The following is a 25,462-nucleotide window of genomic DNA, read 5'->3' on the forward strand; positions in this document are numbered from 1 at the left end:
CACATCACGAATCACACTTTTTTGTTGTTGATCTGGCACAGTACAGCGTGACCTTGCACTGAAAAGCAATCACTGTTCACCTGTCTTCCTGGTTAGTACCAGACACACAATAGAACAGTCTGCAGGATTCCTATGCGCACCCGGGGAAACCCTTCGTCTCTCTCTCTCTCTCTCTCTCTCTCTCTCTCTCTCTCTCTCTCTCTCTCTCTCTCTCTCTCTCTCTCTCTCTCTCTCTCTCTCTTGCCTTCTCTCTTTCTCTTCTTCTCTCTCTAGTTTTTCACATACACACACACACACACTCCCTTTCCACCTCTCACTCCTCCCACTCTTCTCCTTTTACTCCTCCCCCTTTTGCTCTCTCTCTCATTCCTCCTCTCCCTCTTCTCCTCCTCCTCCCTCCTCCCCCTCTTCTCTCACTCCTCCCACTCTCCTCTCCCTCCTCCCCCTGTTCAATCCCTCCCCCCTCTCTTTGTCGGGGTCTTCATCGGAACTCTCCATGGTACTGAAGGGCTCAACACGATTTGTTCTAACGCCATTGAACAGTCACTAGTTTCCCACTTTGCCAACCGAGTACGGCATTCCGTTCATTTCAGCTAAGAAACTGTGGACGTCTCCGTTTCTCCGGTGTTGTTTTGTTTCGAGGGCATCACGGTGACGCCACACCACACAAAGAAAACTAGAGAGAGAAGGACAGAGAGAAGGAGAGAGAAGGAGAGATAGAAAGAGAGAGAGATAAGGAGAGATAAGGAGAAAGAGAAGTTTTAAACCTCCTTTGACGATTCATAGTTAGAAGAGGTTCTGGAAAACAGGATGGAGAGGATGGAGTCTATGGAGCCGATTTCGGCTAATTATGCTACGGCGTACCCCGAGATCCACCCGGACAGCACGTACGGATCTACCGCCGAGGACTTCCAGGAGAAGCCTGCGTCCACTCCTTCATACGACGAGGAGTTGATGCATAAGGTAGGTGACTTAGAATATCAATTATAGTTTACATCTCTGTTGTTCCCCCTGTGCAACTTGTTGACAGCCCACGGGGATAGGCCAGGTGATTTGTTGGCTGAAGAAAGTTTTAGGGGACTGATGTATTGGCAGAGATCTTCAGGCTAATTTCCTCACTCTATTTAACCGGAAGATGTGTTGTCATTTCTCCATCCGCGCTACTTACGAGTAATTGTCTACTCGAGTAAATGTCATAACTCAATTAGATCCTCGCTGTCTTTTGGTGATCAGCTCGAGGAGGAGGAAGTTCTGACGCGTGATCAAATCAGAATTGCACTCACAATCTGCGGGCCGGGGCTGGTCAGCGGCCAGAATAATGACGCGCTGGACTGTACCGGCGCAAATAAGAAGCGCTTGCTGACTTGCTAGCTTACAGCCTTACAGCTACCGCAGTCCTCCTGAAACAAATCACTTGCTGCTAGAGTGCATTTACGGCCAGCGTCTTCAGATCGACTGCAGTATCGTGTTAGCAGCCTAAGTTGTACGCTGCTGAGATTTGTTAAATTAAATATTGTCACGAGACTATGATGGCCCACTTCCTGTGAGAGCTTCCTCTTGGTGATGTAGGTCACCGGGGAGTCTGATCTTTCGAGTGGAGATCAGGCCCATTGATGAAAATGGGTCTTGTTTTGTGGACTAATGCTCGCCGGCGGCTGCGTGACCTATGATTCAACACGGCCCCATACAAAGACGGTGTGCAAATAAATACTGGGTAAAAAAAATAATAAAGACAACGAGAGGGAGGGAGGGAGGGAGAGAGACAGGGAGAAAGAGAGAGAGAGAGAGACTGGTAGGGAGAGACAGACTGACACAGTCCATGAGCAGAAGGAGAACAGCTGTTACTCATGCTTGTTCAATCCTGATTTGGGCTTCATTAACATCTCTCTCTGTCTCTCTCTCTCTCTCTCTCTCTCTCTCTCTCTCTCTCTCTCTCTCTCTCTCTCTCTCTCTCTCTCTCTCTCTCTCTCTCTCTCTCTCCATCTCTCTTCCTCTCTCTCTCTCTCTCTCCATCTCTCTCTCTCTCCATCTCTCTATCTCTCACCACACTCACAAGAGGCCCCTGTGGTCTGCCTCTCTGCTGATCTGGAAGCAGAAGTAATGTGGTTACATTATTACAGGTTATTATTATAGGTTACATCATGTGGTTCAGTACTGGCCTTAGTTTCTCATTGCAGCAGTTTCATGCTGCTGGACTCAAAAGGACCCACACAAGCAGCTGGCTAACTGATGAATCACACACACACGAACGCACATGCACACACATATATACACAAACATAAACACACACACACACATATATACACAAACATAAACACACACACACACAAAGATTCACGACTGTTGTTTCCTCCAAGACAAATTCTGCAACATCTGCGTAGCTTTCACCTGATTGCATTTCGTCTCCATGGGAGAAGGCTCTCGCATATCCCCCCGCGTAACCACGGTAACAGTATCATAACCTTACCAACTGTCCTCTCATCTCCCTCCCCCTCCCTGACAACATACTCCCAGACTCTTCAAACCCACAGGCCCTCGTTCACATGCCGAACATGAAACCTGATCCCACGTGTGCAGTGTTCCTTTGACGCCATGGAAACCTGGTCGTTATGGTAGCTGAGTGTGCAGCTGACCCCCTCGACCAACCCCCGACCCTTTCACTCTTCCCCTCCTTCTCCCTCTCTCCCTGTTCCCCTCCACCTCCCTCGCCCCCCATCCCCCCACAGCCACACCCACCCCCCCAGATCTGAACACAACATCCGAGTCTGAACACAGAACTTTCTCTGTGATTCTGACAGAGAGAGAGACTTCCTCACGACTTCCTTCCCTAGTTCTCCAGTTTCTATAATCTTCCGTGAGCTGAGTTCAAAGACTTTCTGAAATCTGCTACACAATGTAAATGTGAACTCTGTTATTTCTAATCCTCTGAATGCACACACACACAAGCATGCGCACTCACACACAAACACAAATACACACATTCAAACACACACAGTATAACAGCCATGCACTTGTGTGTGTACATGTATGTGTATGTATCTATTTATATGTGTGTGTGTGTGTGTGGATATTCATGTGTGTGTATGTGTGTGTGTGTCTGCAGACCATTCTAGTGGGAGACAGTGGTGTGGGGAAGACCTCTCTGCTGGTGCAGTTTGACCAGGGCAAGTTCATCCCCGGATCCTTCTCTGCAACAGTCGGCATCGGCTTCACAGTATGTGTGTGTGTTTGTGTGCATGTGTTTGTGCGTGTCTGTGTGTGTGTGTGTGTGCATATGCGCATGTGTTTATGCATGTGTGTGTGAGTGAGTGAATGAGTGAGTGAACGTGTGTAAGTCAGTGAGCGATTCTGGGTGCGTGCACGTGTGTGCGTGTATCTCTCCACCAATAACAAAACAGTCGAGCGCTGCATCTGTCTCCTCAGAACAAGGTGGTGACGGTCGACAACATCAAGGTCAAACTGCAGGTGAGTCATTCTATTCTAGACAGATAGACCGACAGAGCATTGTATTGGATGGTACTGCATTGACTCGTGTGCTGCTGTGTGTGTAGATCTGGGACACAGCAGGCCAGGAGCGCTTCAGGAGCGTGACTCACGCGTACTACAGGGATGCTCAAGGTTTCCTTTGCTCTTCCTTTATATCAAATATATATTCTTGTATTTGTTATGTTGCGAGAGCGCTTTGAGAGGCGCTATAGAAAACAAAGTTGTATTCTTATTGTCAAGGTAAGTACAGGCACAGGCCTACCAGGTTAAGGACAAACAAAACTTTTATGTCAAGACATTCACGTATGGATTTAACCATTCATTGTATTGGAAATGCTTTGTCTTTAGCGGTTGGTGGTTACTCGGGTTACTCTGGTTAATGGGGAACTCCCTACCTTGGAGCGTAGCCAGCATAGCACAGTACATACAATAACAAGGCAGGGAACGTAGGGTATACGATCCCCTGGTGGACAGGAATCATTTCAAACGTAAAGCAGACTCTTTAACAAGTAAGAGAAGCTTCCCAGAGCATGAACAACGTCTGCAGTGACGATGCAGAAGGCAGCACGGAGGAGCCGGGGATGATGGAGGGCGGCAGCAACAGCACCATATGCAGGAACACAGCCACACATGATGTGTGAACGTGTGCGTCCGTGTCTGTCACTGCAATCGGCTGCAGTCGAAAGCGTGAGTGGCATGAGCTGATGCCCGTGACACGCCGTCTGAGTGCCATGACGGAACTAGCTCCGCCCATTGAATGACAAACAACGCTGTCCCCATGAACAAGACATCTTCACAAGTGTCTAGGTTGAATGTATCAAGGTTGTAGGCGACAATGTCTTCGCAACACGGAAGTTCGTACCCTAAATTAGCTCAAAGCTAACTGTGGCATCCTTAATGTATCGATCCCAGAGAGGTGTCCAGGCAGGCCTTTATCAGGATTGGTCATCTGTGTCGATGATAACCAGATACCCATGATAACCATGATAACTATGATATCTGTTTATTATTTGGTTCTTGACAGCTCTACTCCTTCTTTATGACATCACCAGCAGATCCTCCTTCGACAATATCCGGGTACGTGGCACTTCCTGGTCTGCAATTGCTTGGTTAGAGTTTTATTGAAGATTGCTTCTTGGTGTTTTGAAGACAAAGTATACTCATAACTTCCTGATTGAAGCTATTTAAGGGAGGTTATTGCACTTCAAAAAAATCCATTGCTAACAAATAACTCACTTAGTTTACATTGATCCCTTGTGTGTGTGTGTGTGTGTGTGTGTGGTGTTTGTGTGTGTGTGTGTTCTGTTTCCCCCTTCGTAGGCATGGCTTACAGAGATCCATGAGTATGCACAGACGGATGTAGTCATCATGTTGCTTGGCAACAAGGTGAGGAGGGTTTGTGTAAAGCTTCTGACTCAAGTCAGGAGGAAAGAGAGGAGAGTATTAAGAGAGGAGAGGCGACAGGAACAAACAGTTATCTCACATAAAATAACACCTCACACGCATTCCTCAGTTCACACCCTCTGAATCACTCAGAATATGCTGAAAGAGAAGGAACAAAAAGATTACAAAGAAAGCAGGAAGAAAGAAAGAATGCAGGAGAGGGTGAGTTTCCTTGAGCAGAGATGGTGTGTGAATCACAGCCTTGACAAGAGTGTTTCTGCATGCAGGTTTTCCGGATTGTGAATGAAAATTCCCTTAGCAGATGGTTTCATCCAAAGCGACATACATACAGCGCATGTAGAAAATACAGCAGTAAATCAAGCATTAGAAGTGCACAGCTCATATACTCATATATATAACATATAATACTGTAATTTCATTGTCAGAGTGTCAGGGTGTCAAGGAACAGCCTGTATTTACCAGGCACAGAACACCAAAGACAGGAAGAACAGTGTGTCTGTAAGATGGTGGTGTTTCTGAAGTTTTTCTGTACAGTGGTTGTCCTCGATGTATCTGAATCTGTGTGTCTCCTTATAGGCCGATATGGGGAGTGACAGGATGGTCCGGAGAGAGGAAGGAGAAAAGCTGGCCAGGGTCAGTCTCTTCCTGCTGTGGCTTGTTGGGATTCGTAGTTAATTGGGCAAATATTACCAGCATACAGTATTAAACTGCTGTAGTTACATAGTAATCAGTGTAACCTTAATATAAAATGTTGCTATGTAGGTGCATGGTAGTGCATGTAAAGTTGATGTAATGTTCTGTCAAGTATTGTTGGTGCAAATCAATCCTTTCTCCCAGTTCATGGTTTTTTCCATGTGTCCAGGAACATTCCGTCCCTTTCATGGAAACCAGCGCCAAGACGGGAGTCAACGTGGAGCTGGCGTTCACAGCTGTGGCTAAGTGAGTCACCTCTGGAGTCGTCTCAGTATTCCTCTCTCTCCTCTCTCTCTCTCTCTCTCTCTCTCTCTCTCTCTCTCCTCTCTTCTCTGCTCTTCCCTTCCCCCCCCTCCTTTCTTCTCCTCTGCTCTCCTCTTGCTCACCCCCTGTGTCTCCTGCAGGGAGCTGAAGCATCGTGTGGTTCAGAGGCCCGACGAGCCCAGGTTCCAGATCCACGACTACATCGAGGCCCAGAAGGAGAAATCCAGCTGCTGCAGCTTCCTCTGATACTCTGACCCCTGACCTCCAACCCCATGACCCCTGACCAACCTCATGACCCCCCTGACCCCCAACCCTCTCACCCCTGACCCTCAACCCCTGCCCCAAGGCTACTCCTGTAGGAAAGGCTACATATAATGAAGATAAGGGTTATACGTGTGATGAAGACGAAGTGTCGTGAAGGGTCCTGTGGTACTGCAGACGTGACATCAGACACCCACGAGGAGAGGCAGGCGGGGGCCGAGGTGGTTCCCTGCCAGACTCACAGCTGCAGGGTCTCTCTGTGGCGAGGAGAGAGAAGCGCGAGGAGAGAGAGAGCGTGTTCCCAGAGCCCCCTCCCCTCCGGGCCTGCGCCGTCTGCTCGGATGAACCCTATCTCTCCTCGAGACCGCCCTCCCAGACGGTTTTCACCCAAAGCATTTCGCAGAACAGGGACTGCGTTTGTTGTCGGCGCCGTCGTCTCGGGAGGGGGATTCAAACCCAGGGCTTTGACGCCATTGTGCTCTCCTCTCAGTGTGGAGGTGCTGTAGGCGTGCAGCACACGGCACATTTCAAAGTGTTCATTTAACCACATTTCTAAGTGTTCACCTGACCCGAACCAAATTTGCTGTGTCGTGTCCTGGATGCCACCGTGAAGCAACTCTCTTCGACCTTGCCTTAAAGAGGAGAGGTCCAAGGTTGAAGAGCTTGTTGGGATTTGAAACATCTTTTTTTCAAGCGCGTCCTGGCCAAGCTAGCAGCACCCTTCCACCGTTAACAGACAGCAGAGAAACTCCCCGAGTCATCCCACAGACAAGTAGATTCACGACAAGTCATCTAGTAAAGCATAGCACCTGGGGTGTAGGTTTCATCAGATGTGTGTGGGGACAAGTCCCAACCACCTTTTGAAAACGGAAAATCCGGTTTGTACACAAACCAATGTCCCCAGATAGCCCAGCGGTGCAATGAGAACCCAGACACTGCTCTGAAACCTGCCAGAGGAGACAGGCCAGGCATTAGCTGCATGTTCCTGCTGTCCTGATATTACCCAGCTGCTCCTGTTTGGCCTATCTGGTCTGTTTCACAAAACCTGTTTGGTTCAAATTGGATGTGAAGATTCATCGTTTGTTTTGTTTCGAGAGTTGTTTGCATGTTTACAGCATCTGCATGCTGCTACTTTGTGCCTGAAATGTGTCCTCTTCTCTGATTGGGGGGAACGGGTGAAGCACACAGTTCTCTTCCTGTTACCTGTTCCTGTCCTGATAACATATCACACAGATACCAACATGACACCCCGGGGTAGATATGGCACAGTTGTGACAGATATGACCCAGGTCAAGACCAAAGTGACGGCTATGACACAGATTTGACAAGAGATATGACCTTTATGACAAACTGTTAAGACAGATATATGACAGATAGGACACAGATATGAGTTATGACAGTTTTGACACAGAAGACAAAGGGTCATATGTAGACCAGGACAGTGTCAGATAAAACTGATTGATTCCTCCAGTATTATGTCAAATGAGTCTTATTGGACACCAGATTTCTGAACTGCAGTGAAATCCCCTTATGCAAATATGGATGGAATACTTTATGTTTTAGAGTGAGAAATAGGATTACCTGACCTGCTGATATTTGCACTATATTCACCAGCCTACTGTGGAAGTTCAACCAATCCAACTGTAATTGTGTGCCATGATATTTCAGGTGGGTTAAATTAACAAGCCTATATATTTAATATATAATATGAAAACGAATATAGTCGGCTTATATTGGTTTATAGAATGCCAAATGTTGTAATGGATGTAGTAAGCCTACTGTACGCTGCATTAAAGGTATATTTTCCAACTTCTTTGAGTGTTTGTGTTATAAATTATTTGTTAAACTCAAGCGTATAAGATCCCGTTGATTCCCGTAAACAACGGAACCACCAGAGGGCAATATTACGTCATTCACCCCACAGCGACGGGAATGCACCTGTTGTACCGGACTTTCAGGAGACATTTACACAGTCGCTTTCTCCCCCAGGATCAATTTACCCACCTAATAGACCGTGAGCCAAGTCGCCTGTGTTTGTTTTTTTATTGATCGTAATCATTGTTGTATCTTAACCGTGTTTGTCACTCTTTTATTTTACGCCTTTTCCCTCCCGCTTGTTGAAATAAGCCTTCAGTAGTTTTACAAAGACGTCCCCATTGGACCTTAAATAAAGTCGATAAAGACTTTTTTTCCGAATGAGATTACTGATTGGTGTTGTCACCTGTCAGCCACGCAAACGTCATGACAGAGCGCTCGGTGACTCAGAGTGGACGGGCGAGAGTTTTACCGTGTGCACTGGACTTCATCTTATAACCTGTGTGTCAACGTACTGTAGCAACATTTTGTTGCAGCAGAAAGATAGCTGAAGATTGCAACATCGTTTCGGGGAGGACCCGGGTATTGCGAGTGAAAACGCGAGAAGGAGGGGTGGAAAGTGACACTTAAAAGTTCTCAGGAAGTAGACTACGGCGAAGCTCCTGCGCACTCGTCATTTACCATTAGTTTGTTTTGTTGTAGACTGTCTCCAACAGAATTGTCTCTGCTAAGTTCTGTGGACAGGAAAATGTCAAAACTCCGACCGAGACTTTGTATTCTGGAAAAAGGTGCGGATGGATACGGGTTTCATTTGCACGGGGAGAAGGGGAAAACGGGTCAGTTTATCCGACTTGTAGAACCCAACTCTCCCGCCGAATCTGCCGGTATGCTCGCCGGGGACAGACTCGCGTTTGTCAACGGGGAGAACGTAGAAGACGAGAGCCACCAGCAAGTAGTTGCCCGGATACGAGCCACCATGGGAGCACTGGAGCTTATCGTGGTTGACGCTGAAACCTTAGAATTACTGAAGAAACACAACTTGGAGTGCCGTAAAGAGTATGCCAGGGAGGGCATCCCGTTACCGAGCAACGAGTCCAACCACGGGGATGATGCCGCAAGCAGGTCCTCGAGAGACTCTACAACCACACCACCGGATAACGGAGACGTCTCCCTCGCTCGGCTGAGCGTGAGCTCCAAGGTAAATTCACATAAGAGTAGGCTATAAGCTGAAAAGTAATTGAATTTAAAAACCGGATGCGGATAATTAGATCACAATGCTCAACCGCAGTTAGGCTACATTAAACAACGTTTCTGCGGGGACTTAAGACCGTCTTGCTTCATGGGCTACATAGCCTACATAGTAGAGACAATCCCAAAGTTATGGAACTTCAAACAAATCATTTCCGTTACATGAGTTGGCACAAGCAAAAACAAGTCTGTCACTCATTGAGACAATGAAAGCAAGGTGACACAACACAGTGGAATGAACCGAGGCTACCTGTTTGAACGGACTCATTGTGCTTGGGGAAACGGGTCGTCTTTCCCAATGTTTCGTCTCGGCTACAGGTTTGGCTTGTCCAACCAGATGTGACCGGTTGGAAGTGTGCCATCATCATAACAGTGAAACATTTATGTCACTGTCTGTATTTATTATTAGAATCAAGAATACGTTTCCCGGAAAGCACGCGGCTCAAGTAGGCTACGGAAATCAAGTGGTGTTCGGGTTTAGTTGGCCGTGTCAGCGTGAAAGTTTGGGTGTGTGCTATTGTTTGTGATCCTGAAATAAACACAAAAAGCAGATGATGCTGTTACTGGCCCACGGTTAAAGCAGGGACTTAGTATTAACCTGGCAAGACCCAGGTCTCATGTCTAAATAGGAATGGAAAGTGGAGAGCGCGCTGGCCGGGTTCGTGAATAAGCCGCCTACTCTTTCAACCTGTTCGCCCAAGTCACAAGGGTTAGTTGTGATAACGCATCAATTATTGTTGTAGTTTTACTTTATATTGTAACAGGTCGTAAAGTGAGAAAAATACGCAACATTCTCATTTGGAAAAATCACCCCCCCCCCCCCTTTTTTTCTTCTTCTTATTTTCCACCAGTCATCCCTTTATCTCTCTTTAACACGTATGACTAGTTATGAAATCCCTTTTATAGGTAATTTATTCCTGGGTGTGTAAGGGTCATGAAGATAGCCAGAACTTGGCTCAACTTATTTTATGTAAGATTCCGTGAAAGGCAGTGCAAGGTTTAGGGCCTGATTTAAAGACTGCTCACGTTGTGCAACCTGCAGCAAATAATCGAAAACTGTGAACATATTTCTGACAAAGTGCGTAGGTGTAGCCAGACCTGGTGATCCCTGAGAGAGCAGGGGGGGGGGGGGGGGGGCAGTGTCTCATTGCATGTGGATGAACATTGGTTCTCAGTGCTAATGTGCCTCCAACCCTGGTTAATCCTCCAGGGTTAAGGTGACATCCTGGCCATGTGGCTCACCAACCTGCTGCCTTCCTGGGGCAGGGATGCCTGGACACACCAGCCCTCTGGTGGAGGTTGTAGACCTCCATCATGGCTGGCCTGGCTGGTCTGGGTTTTAAGAGCTTCAAATCAAATCGGATAAGATTTGTTTTGCCCTTTTGACAAGCAGTGTCACAGAGGTGATAGGCAGTGTTTGAGGGTTAAACAGCGGCGGATCTGACCTCTGACCCTGTCTGAAACCCGTGTGTCTTCCAGGGAAGTGAGGGTTGGCCAGGCGAGTGGTGATATTATTATGGTCTGCCTCGGCCCCCTACCCTACCACCTCAGGTTTGGAAGGGTTTCCCTGGAGACGCAGGGGGCAGAATGAGCCATTGTGTGTTCTGTTTGCTAGGGGGGGGGGGGGGTAGGGGTAGAGAGGAGAGAGACGGGCGAGGGATTCTGCCAAGGATGAAAGGAGAGAGGGCTCTCACGACACGACAAGAAGGCCAGACTGACCCTGGAATACCTACAGCCCTCTTTACACACACTCCAGAGTTCCATACTCAATGTGTGTGTGTGTGTGTGTGTGTGTGTCCGTGCTGAGGATTAAAAACCAGTTAGTGTGAAGGAGCACTTCAGTGTGGTTCAGTAATGACGAGCAGGGTGAAGGAGGGTTCTTGTCGACAGGCTGTGTTTCAGACTGCGCCGAGCAAGACACTATACTTCCATACGCCCCCAGCATCTGCAATCTCTCTCTCTCTCTCTCTCTCTCTCTCTCTCTCTCTCTCTCTCTCTCTCTCTCTCTCTCTCTCCCTCTCTCTCTACCTCTCTCTCTCTACCCTCTCTACCCTCTCTCTCTACCCTCTCTCTCTACCCTCTCTCTCTACCCTCTCTCTCTCCACTCTCCTCCTCTGTCCTGTCCTTTCTTCTCCACCCTCCCCTCAGGACAGAGCAGGCAGGACTGTACTACTCAGCAGCTGTGTTGTTACTCTTTTACAGACGTTCACTCATTAGGTGCTTACCTTAGCCCGACTTCTGTTTTCCTACACCACCTTAACCACCCTAACCAGGGTCGAAGGGGGGGAGGGGTTAGAGGGGCAGGGATAGGGTGGGAGAACCTTAGACCTCCGACTCAGATATACCACACGCACACATACAGGAATTAATGGTGCGTCAAACCAACGCACCAAATGACACGCGTCTGCTTGCCTAGCCCTCCTAAAACCTCACCTTATCGCTGCTCTCGGCCGGGGATGTTGACAGTTGGGACAGTTGATCCGCTCGACTTCATCGATCTGGGCGTAGCGACGTCGAGCCCAAGGCAAACAGCACGGGCCGAGACCCCGCGCGAGTCAGTCTGTGATTTAACCTGGACTCCACACCGCGTTAAACCTCCTGCCGTCTTTATTACCGTATGTTTCCATGGAGACCTGTATTTTGGGTTCCATGTGGTGACTACTTGATGGTGACAGAATTCAAGTCAACTCAAGAATACATGCACAGTTTGCACACACACACATATGCGCACCCCCTCTCCACGCACTCTTTTACAATCCTTTAATAACAGGAAGACAGACTGAGTTGGGATTATGTATCCTGGTCTAGCCTCTTCTGTGGCAACCAGAGGAGGCAACCTCAAATCAGTCTAATGGCACTTTCACTCAGTCTAGATTACACTGCATTAATCTGCCCAAAATAAAGAGAATCTAGAAGATTTATTCATAATCTGGGCTGTGGCCGAGATTATAACTGCATTTAGTGCAAGTAATAATGAGAGTAGCTTTGAAGCTATTCAAATATTTTTGTGTATGCGAAGGAGAGGGACGAGAGGGCGAGAGCATGAGAGATTAAAGTGAAAAAGAGAAAGAGTGAATGGCTTGTTGTGTACCAGTCTTTGTCAATGAACTTGAGAGCCTTTCAGAAGTAATGCAGCTAAACGGCCTGTCCATAGATGTCTGTCATTCACCAGACAGCCATTGTTTGTGCTATTGTGTGTGTTTGTGTGTTTTCCATGCCACAGGGGTATGTGACATAGGCAGAGAGGTTGTTGTTCCATAGATGTTCAGACATGTCAGTATTGGGGAGGGAGGGGAAACCGGCTAGGCAGTGGTGCTGTCTGATTTGGTTAGAGGCACTGTGTACACACACAAGCACTAATATGCACACAGGCACAACTACACGCGCACACACACACACACACACACACATGTTTAGATAAATGTCCTTCTCACACATACTCACACACATACAAACTCTCTTTCACACACACACACACACACACACACACACACACACACACACACACACACACACACACACACACACACACACACACACACACACAGGCAGGTGGCTTGAGCAGTGCAGCTGGCAGTTGAAGCCAACCCCAGAATGGATGGAGGAACACCTCCACGATCAGCAGAAACCACTTCCTGTCCTCTGTACCGGGTTGCCATAGTGACGGGGAGTGCTGTCGCTGCCGCCCGTGGGGCGGGTGTGTTGTCAGCCTGTATTTGTAGAGCGAGAGAACAGTCTGTGTGATATTATCATACTGTATATGACAATATATATGTATATCATATCAGAATAAGCCTGTGGGTGAGGAGGGGTGAGGGGTCAGAACAGGCTTGGGGGGTGAGGAGGGGTGAGGGGTCAGAACAGGCCCGGGGGGTGAGGAGGGGTGAGGGGTCAGAACAGGCTTGGGGGGTGAGGAGGGGTGAGGGGTCAGAACAGGCTTGGGGGGTGAGGAGGGGTGAGGAGTTGAGGAGCCTGTTTCTTAAACACGTTTCGTTAACACTGTTGACTAAGTCTGAGCGACCACACAAACACACACACACACACAACCTTGATGTAATGACGTCACCTGTGTCTTTCTATATCTCTCTTTGTTGACTCCTTTCATCTCTGTTAACTTCCTGTTATTTGGGGTTAATCTCTGTTGACTTCCTGTCAGGTGGGGCATGCCGTGCTAGGCTGGCAGTCTCCTGGTGGATGATTATTAGAACTGTTGTCAAAGTGTGAAGTTCAAGGATGTTCACTCCTAGTTATCTACTAGGTCATCCTCAAGGTTTCCCTCTGTCACTCTAAGACCAGACAAAATCTTCATTCGCATACCAAACCTACCCCCCCCCTTACAGACCTGTGACCCTATTCCCCTCCCCCCTCTATCCTCCACCCATCCCTTTTTTTCTCTCTCCAGGCCCCACCCATCTCTCTCTTTTCCAACTTCTCTTTCTATCTCTCTCTGCCCCACCCATCTCTCTCACTTCTTCTGTTTTCTGGTTTTAGGTCCTGGCTCAGTAGAGATGTTCACATAATTATGAACTTTGTGGTTTTCCGGCGTGATACTCTCAACGCTCACAGAGAGAGAGAGGCAAAGAGAGAGAGAAAGACAGTCAGAGAGAAGTAGAGAGAGGCATGGAGAGTGATAGATGAAATTAGAGTAGGCGGGGGGAGCCAGAGTGATGTTCCAGACTAAGCTGTTCCACGGTGAGGACAGGTGTGTATGTGTCCGTCCGTGTGTGTGTGTGTGTGTGTGTGTGTGTATGGATGTACTTGGGAGCGTGATCATAAACCAGTGACATCTCTAAGTAACAACATCTCAGCTACCGGTGCAACAATAATAATATGTAAACTACAGTTGGATCACGGAGCCAGTGCTCTGTACACCCCCCCGCCCCTTCACAATCACACCCGCACACACCCTCTCAGACTGAAGTGTGCCAGAGGGCTGTTGTGTGCAGCCCGGTGAAGCCTGCAGTTTGTGCGCGCTCGTTTGCGATCATCTACGTCTCAGCCAATCACGCAGCACCGCTTCCAGGAAGTGGACACACACACAGGAAGTGTGAGGGACAGTCTCTCAGCAGCCAGGCTGGGTTGTATGAAAATAACATGTCATATACAAGCCAGATGTCAGTGGTGCATGTAGAAGGCAGAGCAGGAACCCCAGGGTTTATTAACGTGGAGGAAGACACTGCTGGAGGGCGTGCACAGAGCAGAGACACTCCTATTGACCAGTCCGCATGCTGGACAGACCAGTTCACCTCATCTGACTTTTCCCCTAGTTTAAGAGAGGAGGTGACACACCGCCTTGAATTCCTCTCCTCCCCCTGTTCCTCCTCTCCTCTCCCTCCGTTCCTCCAGCCCCCCTGCTGGTTCCTGTCTCATCGCCCAGGCTCCAGCCCTCGGGGGGCCCTGGGAGGCCTCGCCGGCTGACAATGGCAGCCTTTGTCCCGGGGAGAGAGAGAGGGCTGAGCCCCTGATCTCCAGCCAGCTGTCCTGGAGGCCTGGATGGGCCCTAAACACCAGCTCCAGAGAGAGGCCCCCCCCCCCCCTCTCTGTCTCTGTCTGTCTGTCAGGTAGAGGGGTGGGGAGAAAGAGGAGGTTGGGAGAGGATAGGGGGGAAGGGGAGAGAGGGAGGTATTATCACTTTACAGTTTTCTCTTGGCACACTTTCATCAAGTCCTTCTCTGACCCTCAAGGTATAACTGAACTGGCTCTGAGAGAGAGAGTGATGGAGTGAGGGAGACATAAATGGAGAGAAAGGGATAGAGAGAGAGAGCAAGAGAGAGAGAGAGGGATAGAGAGAGCGTGAGAGAGAGATAGAGGGATCTAGAGAGAGAGGGGGATATGTGTCGGTGCTCTCCGCTAAGCCCATGGCAGAGTCTCCTCCCCCACAGTGAGCTAACAGGATTAGAGAGCTAGGTGGCTACGCGGTTTCTGCCAGAAGCCAGGATGGGCCCAACCACATACCTTACACAGAGATTCTGTAACATCGCCTTAAAGAAGACCCTCATCATGCCAGCGCTGCTTGCTTACACAGAACCAAACAAAGCCAGGATAATGCCGCCCCGAGTGATGTTACAGAGCATGCTGGCGTTTTAGAATCATAGGTGTGAAGTTGACGCTGTTGCTAGTGAGTGTCGTCCCTCCATGCCAGCTCTCTCTTTTACACAGACAGGATTTGCCTCCGTGTCTACCTCCGCTGCCGGCTTAATGCTGGGACAATGATGACTGTTCATACCTTGTGTGCCCAACTGTGAGGCGGCATGAAGGCCCAACATTTCCGCCGTGAACAGGCTGTGTAGAAGGGGCCCAAGACGGCTGCCACCAGGAGGCTTTGACTCAGCTCACCTGGCTGGAGGTGTGTGTGTCGTCGATGCCCATTAGGGTAGAGATAGTATTTATTGTATTTGCGGAGTCACTTATTTTATGGGTAGGACTAGGAAGATGAGACAGTCTTGACCTACTTCCATCAGCACTTTAACCAGCTGCATGTGTTCAATGTGTGATATAATTGAAATAGGTACTTTAGTCGAAGCTCTTATCCAAAGTGACGTGCAGGGGGGATTTGAACCTGCGACCCCTTGATCTGCAGTCAAATGCTCTACCACTGAGATGTACCAGGCAGAACCAGACTGACCCAGCCAGGACCATACAGACAAAAGCAGCAAAGCATGTAGATGTTTCTGTTCTGTTTAAGCAATCATGAACTATCTTGGGATTTCATAAACTGCTGGATTCGTCGGCAAGACTTGGGAGAGACGCCCTGGCCAGGGCGAGAGGGACAAAGGTCGCTGTTAAAGAGTGAAACGTTTGGTAATGATTAACTATAGAGCATGATGAGACTGGCTGTATGTGAGGTTATCGCCTGGCTAGAGACACAGGGAAGAGGGCTGTATGTGAAGTTATCAGCTGGCTTGAGACACAGTGAAGAGGGCTCTGTCTGAGGTTATCAGCTGGCTAGAGACACAGGGAAGAGGGCTGTATGTGGAGTTATCACCTGGCTAGAGACACAGGGAAGAGGGCTGTGTGTGGGGTTATCACCTGGCTAGAGACACAGGGAAGAGGGCTGTGTGTGGGGTTATCACCTGGCTAGAGACACAGGGAAGAGGGCTGTGTGTGGGGTTATCACCTGGCTAGAGACACAGGGAAGATGGCTGTGTGTGGGGTTATCAACTGGCTAGAGACACAGGGAAGAGGGCTGTGTGTGGGGTTATCACCTGGCTAGAGACACAGGGAAGAGGGTTGTATGAGGGCTGTATTTGAGTCGTCGATGACGCATTCTCTGTCCTGGTACAGCTTGGGTAACACCCTAACCCTCTAGTCATAAGGCTTTCATTGACTTACTAGTAATGCCTTATCTGGTCTTCTTTATCTTGGCATCTCTCTCTGTCGCTCATTCTTCCCCTTCTGCCTTAATGTAGGGTTCTCTAAATAGGACTTTAACTGATGGTGGACACGCACTATCCCATCGTAACCCTGCCTCAGCCTAACCCTGCCTCAGCCTAACCCTGCCTCAGCCTAACCCTGCCTCAGCATAACCCTGCCTCAGCCTAACCCTGCCTCACCATAACCCTGCCTCAGCCTAACCCTGCCTCACCATAACCCTGCCTCAGCCTAACCCTGCCTCAGCCTAACCCTGCCTCACCATAACCCTGCCTCACCATAACCCTGCCTCACCATAACCCTGCCTCACCATAACCCTGCCTCAGCCTAACCCTGCCTCACCATAACCCTGCCTCACCATAACCCTGCCTCAGCCTAACCCTGCCTCAGCCTAACCCTGCCTCACCATAACCCTGCCTCACCATAACCCTGCCTCAGCATAACCCTGCCTCACCATAACCCTGCCTCACCAGACACACCTAAATCTCTTGTCGCTTATCGTGCTTGTCTGTTTCACAGACCAGTGTTTTTCGGTTGTTTCTGGGGGCAGCCATTGCTGTGAGAGTTCTGCTTTTCTCCCTCCCTCCTTTCACATACTTCAGGGTTGTTGACAGAAAAGGGAAGTTGCTCTCACTCTCTCTGAAACTCGGGAACTTGGAGATTAATCTGTAGAAGTGGCTGAATCACCATTACAATCATGGTAATGACTTGTTATTTGATCGTTTTTTTAAATAGATTTATTTTATTTTTTTTATCTGTTGGGTTCAAAGACTGATGTGGTTTTCGGTTGATTGTATCTTGTCTATATCTGTTCCAACCGGGTGTGTCTCTGGTCTGGTTCTAAAAATCAGGAGTGTCTGGTGTGGTTGTAAACCTAGCTAGGTGGGTTCTGGTTCTAGATCAGACCAGGTGTGTGTGAAACAGGTGTGTGACCAAGTGTGTGTGTGTGTCTGCAGGACTCCAGGCCAGAGTTGCGCCCCCGGCTGTGTCGTATGAAGAAGGGATCGACAGGCTACGGCTTCAACCTCCACAGTGACAAGAACAAGCCTGGCCAGTACATCCGAGCTGTGGACGCCGCCTCACCTGCAGAGAAGGCAGGCCTGCGGCCCCAGGACAAGATCATACAGGTGGGTCTCCATCACACGCACACACGCACACACAGGTTTTTCTATCCTAGTGGGGCCCGAGCGTTCACTTTCTTTCAGATTAGTCATTGCTAACCACTGACCATTAACCCTTTAAAGGAAGGCTAACCCTGACACTAATTCTAACCCTAAAACTCCTTGAAAAAGCATTCAGGGTGCCCAGCAAAAAGGCCCCAAAAAGTCACGTTTTTCATGTTTTTACATGATTTATAGGACATTTGGTACCCACAAGGGTAGTTAAATAAGACCACATGGGTCACACACACACATATATCGTACATACACAGGGATCCTATACAAACACACCTTATATCCATACATATAATTTATACTATACATACACACACATGCAGATGCATGTATACACACACACGTGTTGTTTACCAAGGTGTGGCATTTTTGCTGGCAGCTGGCGTGTGTGTAGTAATCTCATTACATCAGACTGGAGTGGGAGGGTGTGTGTGTGTGTGTGTGTGTGTGTGTGTGTGTGTGTGTGTGTGTGTGTGTGTGTGTGTGTGTGTGTGTGTGTGTGTGTGTGTGTGTGTGTGTGTTAGATTGTACTATGAAGAGAACAACAGCCTCCACTCCAGCCAGCACTCCTTATCAAGGTTGTCATGTGGTATTAAGACTCAGTAATCCACTCGGTCTGTCTGGGGTGCAGAGACAACAGGCCAACAGGGCTGGGGGGAGGAGGGGGGCAGGTAGGAGGGGAGATGGGGGGGCAGGTAGGAGGGGAGATGGGGGGGCAGGTAGGAGGGGAGATGGGGGGCAGGTAGGAGGGGAGATGGGGGGGCAGGTAGGAGGGGAGATGGGGGGGCAGGTAGGAGGGGAGATGGGGGGGCAGGTAGGAGGGGAGATGGGGGGGCAGGTAGGAGGGGAGATGGGGGGGCAGGTAGGAGAGGAGATGGGGGGGCAGGTAGGAGGGGAGATGGGGGGGCAGGTAGGAGGGGAGATGGGGGGGCAGGTAGGAGGGGAGATGGGGGGGCAGGTAGGAGAGGAGATGGGGGGGCAGGTAGGAGAGGAGATGGGGGGGCAGGTAGGAGGGGAGATGGGGGGGCAGGTAGGAGGGGAGATGGGGGGGCAGGTAGGAGGGGAGATGGGGGGGCAGGTAGGAGAGGAGATGGGGGGGCAGGTAGGAGGGGAGATGGGGGGGGGGGCAGTGTGTTAGACTTGTTTTATTATGCATATTAGGCACTATTTAGACGCTAGGATAGGAAGTACCCCATACACACACACACACACACACACATATATTCAAAGTGGTGTCAAGCGTGTGTGTGTGTGTGTGTGTGTATAAGGGCTCTGTTGTTTGGTGCTGGGAGTGTGGGAGTGTGTGAGATTCCAGACTATCCCCACCTCCCACTGGAATTCCTCAGACTCTGGAGACACACACACACTCACACACAAGAAACCGGAGGTCTTTTACCCCTCTGTAACATCACATTCCTATCCTACATGTGTACATGCTAATGAACCCAGAATCAGGGTCACTGTGCGCCTGAGTCGTGGTGGGAGGCTGACATTCTCTCCCTCTCTTTTTCTCATCCCCCCCACCCCCACCTTTTTTTCCTCACATCCTTCCTTCCATCCTCACGTTCTCCGTCAACCATCTCTCCCTTGATCTGTCTTTCTGTCCCCCTTCCCTCCTTCCCTCCACATGTGTCTTTCTGCCCCCTCCCCCAGGTGAACGGTGTGGGGGTGCAGGACATGCAGCACTCGGAGGTGGTCGGGGCCATCAAGACTGGGGGGGCGGAGACCAGTCTGCTGGTGGTGGACGCAGAGACAGAAGCCTTCTTCAAGAGCTGCAACGTCCAGCCCACCGAGGCCCACCTCACTGGTACACACACTCAGATATACACACACAGACATGTGTACACACACACACACACACACTCAGATATACACACACAGACATGTGTACACACACACACACACACACTCAGATATACACACACAGAAATGTACACACACACACACACTCAGATATATATATATATATATATATATATATGAGTCAGATGGCTGAGGGGTGAGGGAGTCGGGCTAGTAGTCAGAAGGTTGCCAGATCGATTCCCCGCCGTGCCAAAATGACGTTGTGTCCTTGGGCAAGGCACTTCACCCTACTTGCCTCGGGGGGAATGTCCCTGTACTTACTGTGAGTCGCTCTGGATAAGAGCGTCTGCTAAATGAGTAAATGTAATATATAAATACACACATACAAACTTACACCCACACACAGCAGGCTGATGAGGGTAATGATTAAACAGGGAGGAATAGGCTGGCCATGGCAACTGTGTCCACAGTAACCAAGCAGAGGGGAGGAAGTTCCGCGTTTGACAAGTGTGTTCATTTACTGTTTCAAACAGACTTGTTTGTTTGAGAAGAAACACAACAAGGCATTTTATTCCATCTGATCAAACCAACGTATACTCACCCTATAGTGATTCTAGCATCGGCACAGACTAGCCTGAATTGACTACAAAGCGGACAGTGATCTCTCTGTAGTGAGGTAACTTCAACCCAATTTGAGATATATTTCTATAAACATCCCATTCAAAAGTCCCATTCATACAAGCTGTATAGTATTGCAATCGAAATGCGCACTAATAATGTATAGTGTAAGGCAAGTCGAATGGATTTGGGAAATGGACCGGCCGGGATTTGATATTTTTGGAGCTGTAAAGACAGACGTACTAGCAGTCACATGGATATTGCCCACATAATCATACAGGGTGGACGTGTGCCCCTGTCCCCCCATGAAATGATGCCTATGATACACACACATGAACACACTCACAGACTGGTCACCTGACTGGCTGCTCTCTGTTCTTCCAGGACCCCTGCCTCAGCCAGCACCAACCAATGGAGGAGCGTCCCAACCTGTGGTAAGGAGTGTCTGAGTGTGAGACATTTCTGTTCATCTCTTTAGGCTCAAAGTGTTCTTATTGAAAAGGAGAGTTCCTCTTTCTCGCCATTTTCACTCGCTATACACACAGACACACAAACATACACACGACACACACACACACCAACAGACACATACACAAACATAGAAATTGGCACTCTCTCTCCACTCCAGGATTAGCTAGGTGTCCTCCACAGATAGCGCCCCAGGAAAAGCCCTACTTATCCTCTGTTGACATTCCTGTGATTACCAGGAGGGTCTGTTCAATGTTAGCTCGAGCATTGAGAAGTTTATCTGCTGTCCAGGACTGATGCACACACACACACACATACACACACACACACACACAGTCCAGCTATTTACTCAGTTTCAGTGGTCTTGGCAAGGTTGGAGTTGCTCTGGCTAGCGCTCCATGGCATTCTGGGAAGAAAGAGAGAGGGAAAAAAAAGTGTTTGTCAGAGATGACATCACCAGTGACCCTTCACCATGGCAACCAGCGCTGTGGACAGTGGGCCAGTGTGCTCTCTCCCCTGGAGGATTCTGGGATTGAAACTCCCACAATTCCTGGTGCCAGCATGAGATTACTAACAACGCTAATTAACTCCAGCCTGAGGGGGGCGGAGCCAGTCAGCTGTGAACATGCAGTTACAACTGTGCCTCTAGCTCATCCAATCAGATCCAGGATGACCCTTATGGCCGAGAAAAGACGTTGATCAACGGGTCACAGAGAATAACACCCAGGGAGTCTTAGATGAGTGACGAGTGTCTGGGCTGGGCTGCATAGTGCACTGCCCCCAAGTGGTGGTGCAGTGGTATAGCCTGTGCTGCCCCCTGGTGGTGGTAGCTGGTAGTCTGAGCTGATGCGTTTGAGCTGCCCTTGGTGGTAATAGGTGGTGCAGTCTGCCCCCTCCTGGTGGTGATAGGTGGTGCAGTCTGCCCCCTGGTGGTGATAGGTGGCGCAGTCTACCCCCTGGTGGTTGTGTGTGGTGCAGTCTGCCCCCTGGTGGTTGTGTGTGGTGCAGTCTGCCCCCCCCCCCCTGGTGGTGGTTGGTGGTGCAGTCTGCCCCCTGGTGGTGGTAGATGGTGCAGTCTGCCCCCTGGTGGTGATAGGTGGTGCAGTCTGCCCGTCCTGGTGGTGATAGGTGGTGCAGTCTGCCCCCTGGTGGTGGTAGTAGTTGGAGCAGATTCCTTGTGGTGGCTGGCTGAGCTCAGGTGTGTTGTGCTGCAGGTGAACGGAGCGTCTGTGGAGGAGCCAAAGCCCAAGGTGTCAGTCAGCTCCTCTTCCTCCACCACCTCCTCCAACACCTCCCTCCCCACCGCCTCCTCCAACATCTCCCTCCCTGCCGCCGTCAGCTCCGCCCCTCCGCCAACGGAGGTGAAAGTCCAGGTGACCCCTCTCCCTCCCTCCCTCCCTCTCCTCCCCCAGTCCCCCCCCCCCCCCTCCCCACTTCTCCCTCCCCAACCCTGAGCTAATGTCTTCACATTCTTACCTGTTTCCTGGAAGTCGGAAGAATCAATGATTTGATGATTCTGTGTGTGTGTGTGTGTGTGTGTGTGTGTGGTGTGTGTGTATTAGGTGGCGAGAGCTCCAGAGCCCAGCCCGAAGGCTGAGAGCGGAGAGCCTGGTCTGGATCTGGGTCTGTCTCTGGCGCAGGCCAAAGAGAAAGCCAGGCAGAAACGAGCCGCCAAGAAGGCCCCTCAGATGGACTGGAGCAAGAGGAACGAGCTCTTCAGCAACCTGTAGACCATCCCTCCCTCCCTTCATCTCCCTCTCCCTTCATCCCTCTCTCCCTTCACTCATCCCTCTGGTCCCTCCCTCAGTCTGCCTTTATGTCTCTCTGTCCCTCAGTCCGTCTTTGTCTCTCCGTCTGTCTTCCTCTCTCTCTCTCTCCCTCAGTCTCTCTCCCCCTTTCTTTGGACGGTCGGACGTCATGAAGAAAGCTGTAAATGAATGTCCACCTCCTTTGTTGTGCTCAAATATTTTATCACACACACACACACACACGCACACACTTGCCAACCAACACATAAAGCAGTGTTATGTTTTTCATGATTCCGTGATTGCCATCACATGCTAATTTAGGGGCCGTCCTCATTGTTCTGTAAGATTGTTGACATGTAGCTCTGAAGGGTAATGATTTAAAATGTCCAAATATATTGTAATTAAGATGAGATTAAAGCTTTGACGCATGATTTATTCTGTCAGGCAGAATACAAAGCTTGAGGATGCAGGGAAAACAAGGGTAAAGTGATGAGTATTTAATCTAGTGATAGAATGTATCCACTTAGTATTGTGAATAGTGATGTGTATGATTGAAAGTTGTCCTTATTTGATTGGAAGTCTGATAAACGGCCGGTTGTAAGGCTTTTGTTCTGAAATTACTTTGTCACAACAGTCCATATATATTGGCGATGCATTCATCACCGGTCCAGTTGGATAGATTTCAGAATGACCAAACATGCATGACAGTGTGCCTCCTACTAGTGCTTTCATATTGGTTCCAAGTTTGTCAGACTACCTTTGTGATTTGTGATGTCACAGGCTGTGTTAGTGATGCCCCAGGCATGCATGTGACAGAGCCTGACAGAGCCACCGTTCCGAGTGTCACAAGGACAGGAAGTCACGTCCTCCGCTCTGAAGGTTCTAGAACCCCTGTGTAGTTCTGGGTGATCATTCCGGAGTAACCCTCCTGCTGTTCTTATGATACTGTGAGCATTTCTGAGTCCAACGCCTGTGTCCGGAGTCCCCCCCCCCCCTCCTTGTTATCACAATCACAACTTAACCGTTGGCCTGTCCAGTGTCCTAGCATGTTCTAAAGAGAAAAATACATGAGATGAGATTATTTTTCATAAAGGTTTTCTTTTTATTAGATTTGTACATAAATGATATCAGAGGAAAAGTGTCATTTGAAGCGTGTCGTGGAGGAGTCTGCCGAGGGGGTAGAGGACGCCGTGGAGCCTCCAGGTCACCCTGGATACGCTACTGTACTCGACTGTACTCTGCTTGGAAGGGCACCGATGAGGAATAATAAAACATTTGGGAATCAACTGTGTTCTTGACTTATATCTTGTTCTGCTTGTCTGCCTCTACTGTTAACAAGGAGGGACATAAAAGAAACCACCATTCAGCCATGCTATCGTCTGTGTCACTGCACAGCTGACTGGAGGCCCGGAGATTATCAGTAAACAAGTAGACGGCCTATAAAACTCTTCCGACAAGCAACTGGAAGGAGGTTTGTTGTTGCTGCTGTAGAATGAGTTTCTGGGGACATGTTTTCAGGGTGAGATGAAGGTCAGACGAGTCCTGTTCTGTATGAGATGTTTCTGGTAGTCACACAGTACAGGAGGGGGGAGGCGTGGGGGGGGAATCTCTTACAGTAAATCCTATTTCTTAGGAGCCCTGAGGCTACGGTTTCCAAACCGTCCAACGTTCCAGAAGTGTTATGAGAAACCACAGATCTGACCTCCCCGTCTCGAATGATACCTCCTCTCTCTCCCTGAGGGCCACAGCTCTCAGAAAACACTGCTTCGTTTATCCTGTATACTGACCAGAAGAGCAGCTCTGCTTTGTGACAGGCCCACCGTTCCTAGAATCACAATCCATGTTCTGAGAGCATGGAGGTCTAAAGGTTCTAGAACTGCTAGAAGCTCTGGATGAACACATTTTCCTTTAAATTCAGGAGTATATTGCAACATATATAACATCATACTCAGTAATATAACAATTAAGAGTTCTTATAATATCACAACAGAATTGAGATAACTATAACAGTAACATCGAACAAAATACTTCCAAACAGATAAAATATAAAATTTCAAATGTTAATATATTTACAATGTGTTCTGTGTCTTTTCATGACACTAATTTGGACATTAGTGTAAGTTCTCCTTCAGGTAAAAATGAGCTAAGTATAAACATGACTCAGTCATTTAGAGATGAAAGACCATCTCTGTCATAAAGAGGCTATCTCAGCTGGGACACCATTGACACAACACATTACGACAATAATATACTTTAGCTATACTATTACAATATTAGATGTACTGTTATACAATTAGTTCTGTAAAAAGAATGGACCCTTTTCACTTTGGTGGTGGAACATTTCATCCCCAAACATAAGATGAGAGGATTGCCACTTGTGTTACGCACACACACACGCACACACACGCAAACACACAAATCCTGACAGATGAAATCTCAGGGCCGTGTACAGCTGGGTGTGTTTGTTATGATGCCATATCTGTAGTTCAGCCTTTGATCCTAGCTCATGGGAAACTTCCCTATATGTGAGTGTGTGCGTGTGAGGGAATGAGTGCGTGTGAGACAGAATATGTGCGTATGTGTGCCTGTGCGTGATGGGGTGAGTGAATGTGTGTGTGTCTGCGCGCGCGTGTGATGGGTCTTTCTACACGTGCCCTCTTTTTGATGATTTCCTCGGAATTTCAACTGAAGCATTTAGCCCAGGGACACACCTGCGACTGCTGTTGTCGGAGCACGAACAGAGAGGAACAGGCGCTCGCACGCACACACATACACACACACCTCTTTCATATTGCGTTCTGAAGAAGCCGCTCGAACCAGGTCTTCTCTGAGAGGAGGAGGAGGGGCAGAAAGGCTTCAGTCCAGCATGGCGTCCAGCTGGTCAGCCAGGTCATCGAACATGTTTCCGATGTCGTCGAGAATATTCCCCGCTGCCTCCACAGTGCTGCTACCAGTATCAACACACACAGTATCAACACACACACAGTGTTAGAACCTTTGTGTGGATGTGTGTGAGAAAGAGAAAGAAGCCTGTGTATATATAAATATTATATATATTTAATATATATATATATATATATATGCTATAGTATTGTGAGTGTATACAGT

The 25,462-nt window shown here is 48.9% G+C and overlaps 3 protein-coding genes across 7 annotated transcripts in view; 2 read left to right on the plus strand and 1 right to left on the minus strand.

Annotated features, from left to right (window-relative positions):
• Positions 1-810: 810 nt before the first annotated feature.
• On the plus strand, positions 811-6,093 carry LOC146260056 (ras-related protein Rab-37-like). The gene is made up of 9 exons (XM_084670537.1): positions 811-963; positions 3,104-3,214; positions 3,424-3,465; positions 3,552-3,618; positions 4,511-4,563; positions 4,807-4,872; positions 5,467-5,523; positions 5,753-5,829; positions 5,988-6,093. The coding sequence occupies exons 1-9, from the start codon at positions 811-813 to the stop codon at positions 6,091-6,093; spliced, it is 732 nt and encodes a 243-aa protein (XP_084526663.1).
• A 2,185-nt stretch (positions 6,094-8,278) lies between these two features.
• Positions 8,279-23,640, plus strand: nherf1a (NHERF family PDZ scaffold protein 1a). 5 transcript variants are annotated; one of them, XM_084669847.1, is made up of 7 exons: positions 8,289-9,121; positions 17,499-17,669; positions 19,371-19,524; positions 20,523-20,572; positions 21,821-21,967; positions 22,169-22,332; positions 23,464-23,640. In XM_084669847.1, exons 1-7 carry the CDS (start codon positions 8,672-8,674, stop codon positions 23,477-23,479), a joined length of 1,152 nt encoding a protein of 383 aa, XP_084525973.1. In that variant the 5' UTR covers positions 8,289-8,671; the 3' UTR covers positions 23,480-23,640. The 5 variants fall into 5 exon arrangements, with proteins under 5 accessions (XP_084525974.1, XP_084525972.1, XP_084525975.1 ...); XM_084669845.1 differs by having other exon boundaries at positions 8,293-9,121; positions 21,821-21,979; XM_084669848.1 differs by lacking the exon at positions 23,464-23,640 and having other exon boundaries at positions 8,279-9,121; positions 22,169-22,336.
• Positions 23,043-25,462, minus strand: part of caskin2a (CASK interacting protein 2a) — a 29,374-nt gene continuing 26,954 nt past the window's right edge. The window contains 1 exon segment of the mRNA XM_084669851.1: positions 23,043-25,301. Within this exon segment, the coding sequence (XP_084525977.1) occupies positions 25,211-25,301 (91 nt within the window). The 3' untranslated portion in view covers positions 23,043-25,210.

This window comes from Hypomesus nipponensis, chromosome 13 (assembly GCF_054491055.1).
Source record: "Hypomesus nipponensis isolate SF chromosome 13, ASM5449105v1, whole genome shotgun sequence".
NCBI classification, from domain to species: domain Eukaryota; kingdom Metazoa; phylum Chordata; class Actinopteri; order Osmeriformes; family Osmeridae; genus Hypomesus; species Hypomesus nipponensis.

Excerpts from the sequence above, each read along its gene's own strand:
- LOC146260056 (XM_084670537.1), top strand. The coding sequence starts at position 811 with ATGGAGAGGATGGAGTCTATGGAGCCGATTTCGGCTAATTATGCTACG. Across the intron at positions 3,466-3,551 it reads ACATCAAGGTCAAACTGCAG|ATCTGGGACACAGCAGGCCA; the intron begins GTGAGTCATTCT and ends CTGTGTGTGTAG. Across the intron at positions 4,873-5,466 it reads TCATGTTGCTTGGCAACAAG|GCCGATATGGGGAGTGACAG; the intron begins GTGAGGAGGGTT and ends GTCTCCTTATAG.
- nherf1a (XM_084669845.1), top strand. The coding sequence starts at position 8,672 with ATGTCAAAACTCCGACCGAGACTTTGTATTCTGGAAAAAGGTGCGGAT. Across the intron at positions 9,122-17,498 it reads GGCTGAGCGTGAGCTCCAAG|GACTCCAGGCCAGAGTTGCG; the intron begins GTAAATTCACAT and ends GTGTGTCTGCAG. Across the intron at positions 19,525-20,522 it reads CACCGAGGCCCACCTCACTG|GACCCCTGCCTCAGCCAGCA; the intron begins GTACACACACTC and ends CTGTTCTTCCAG.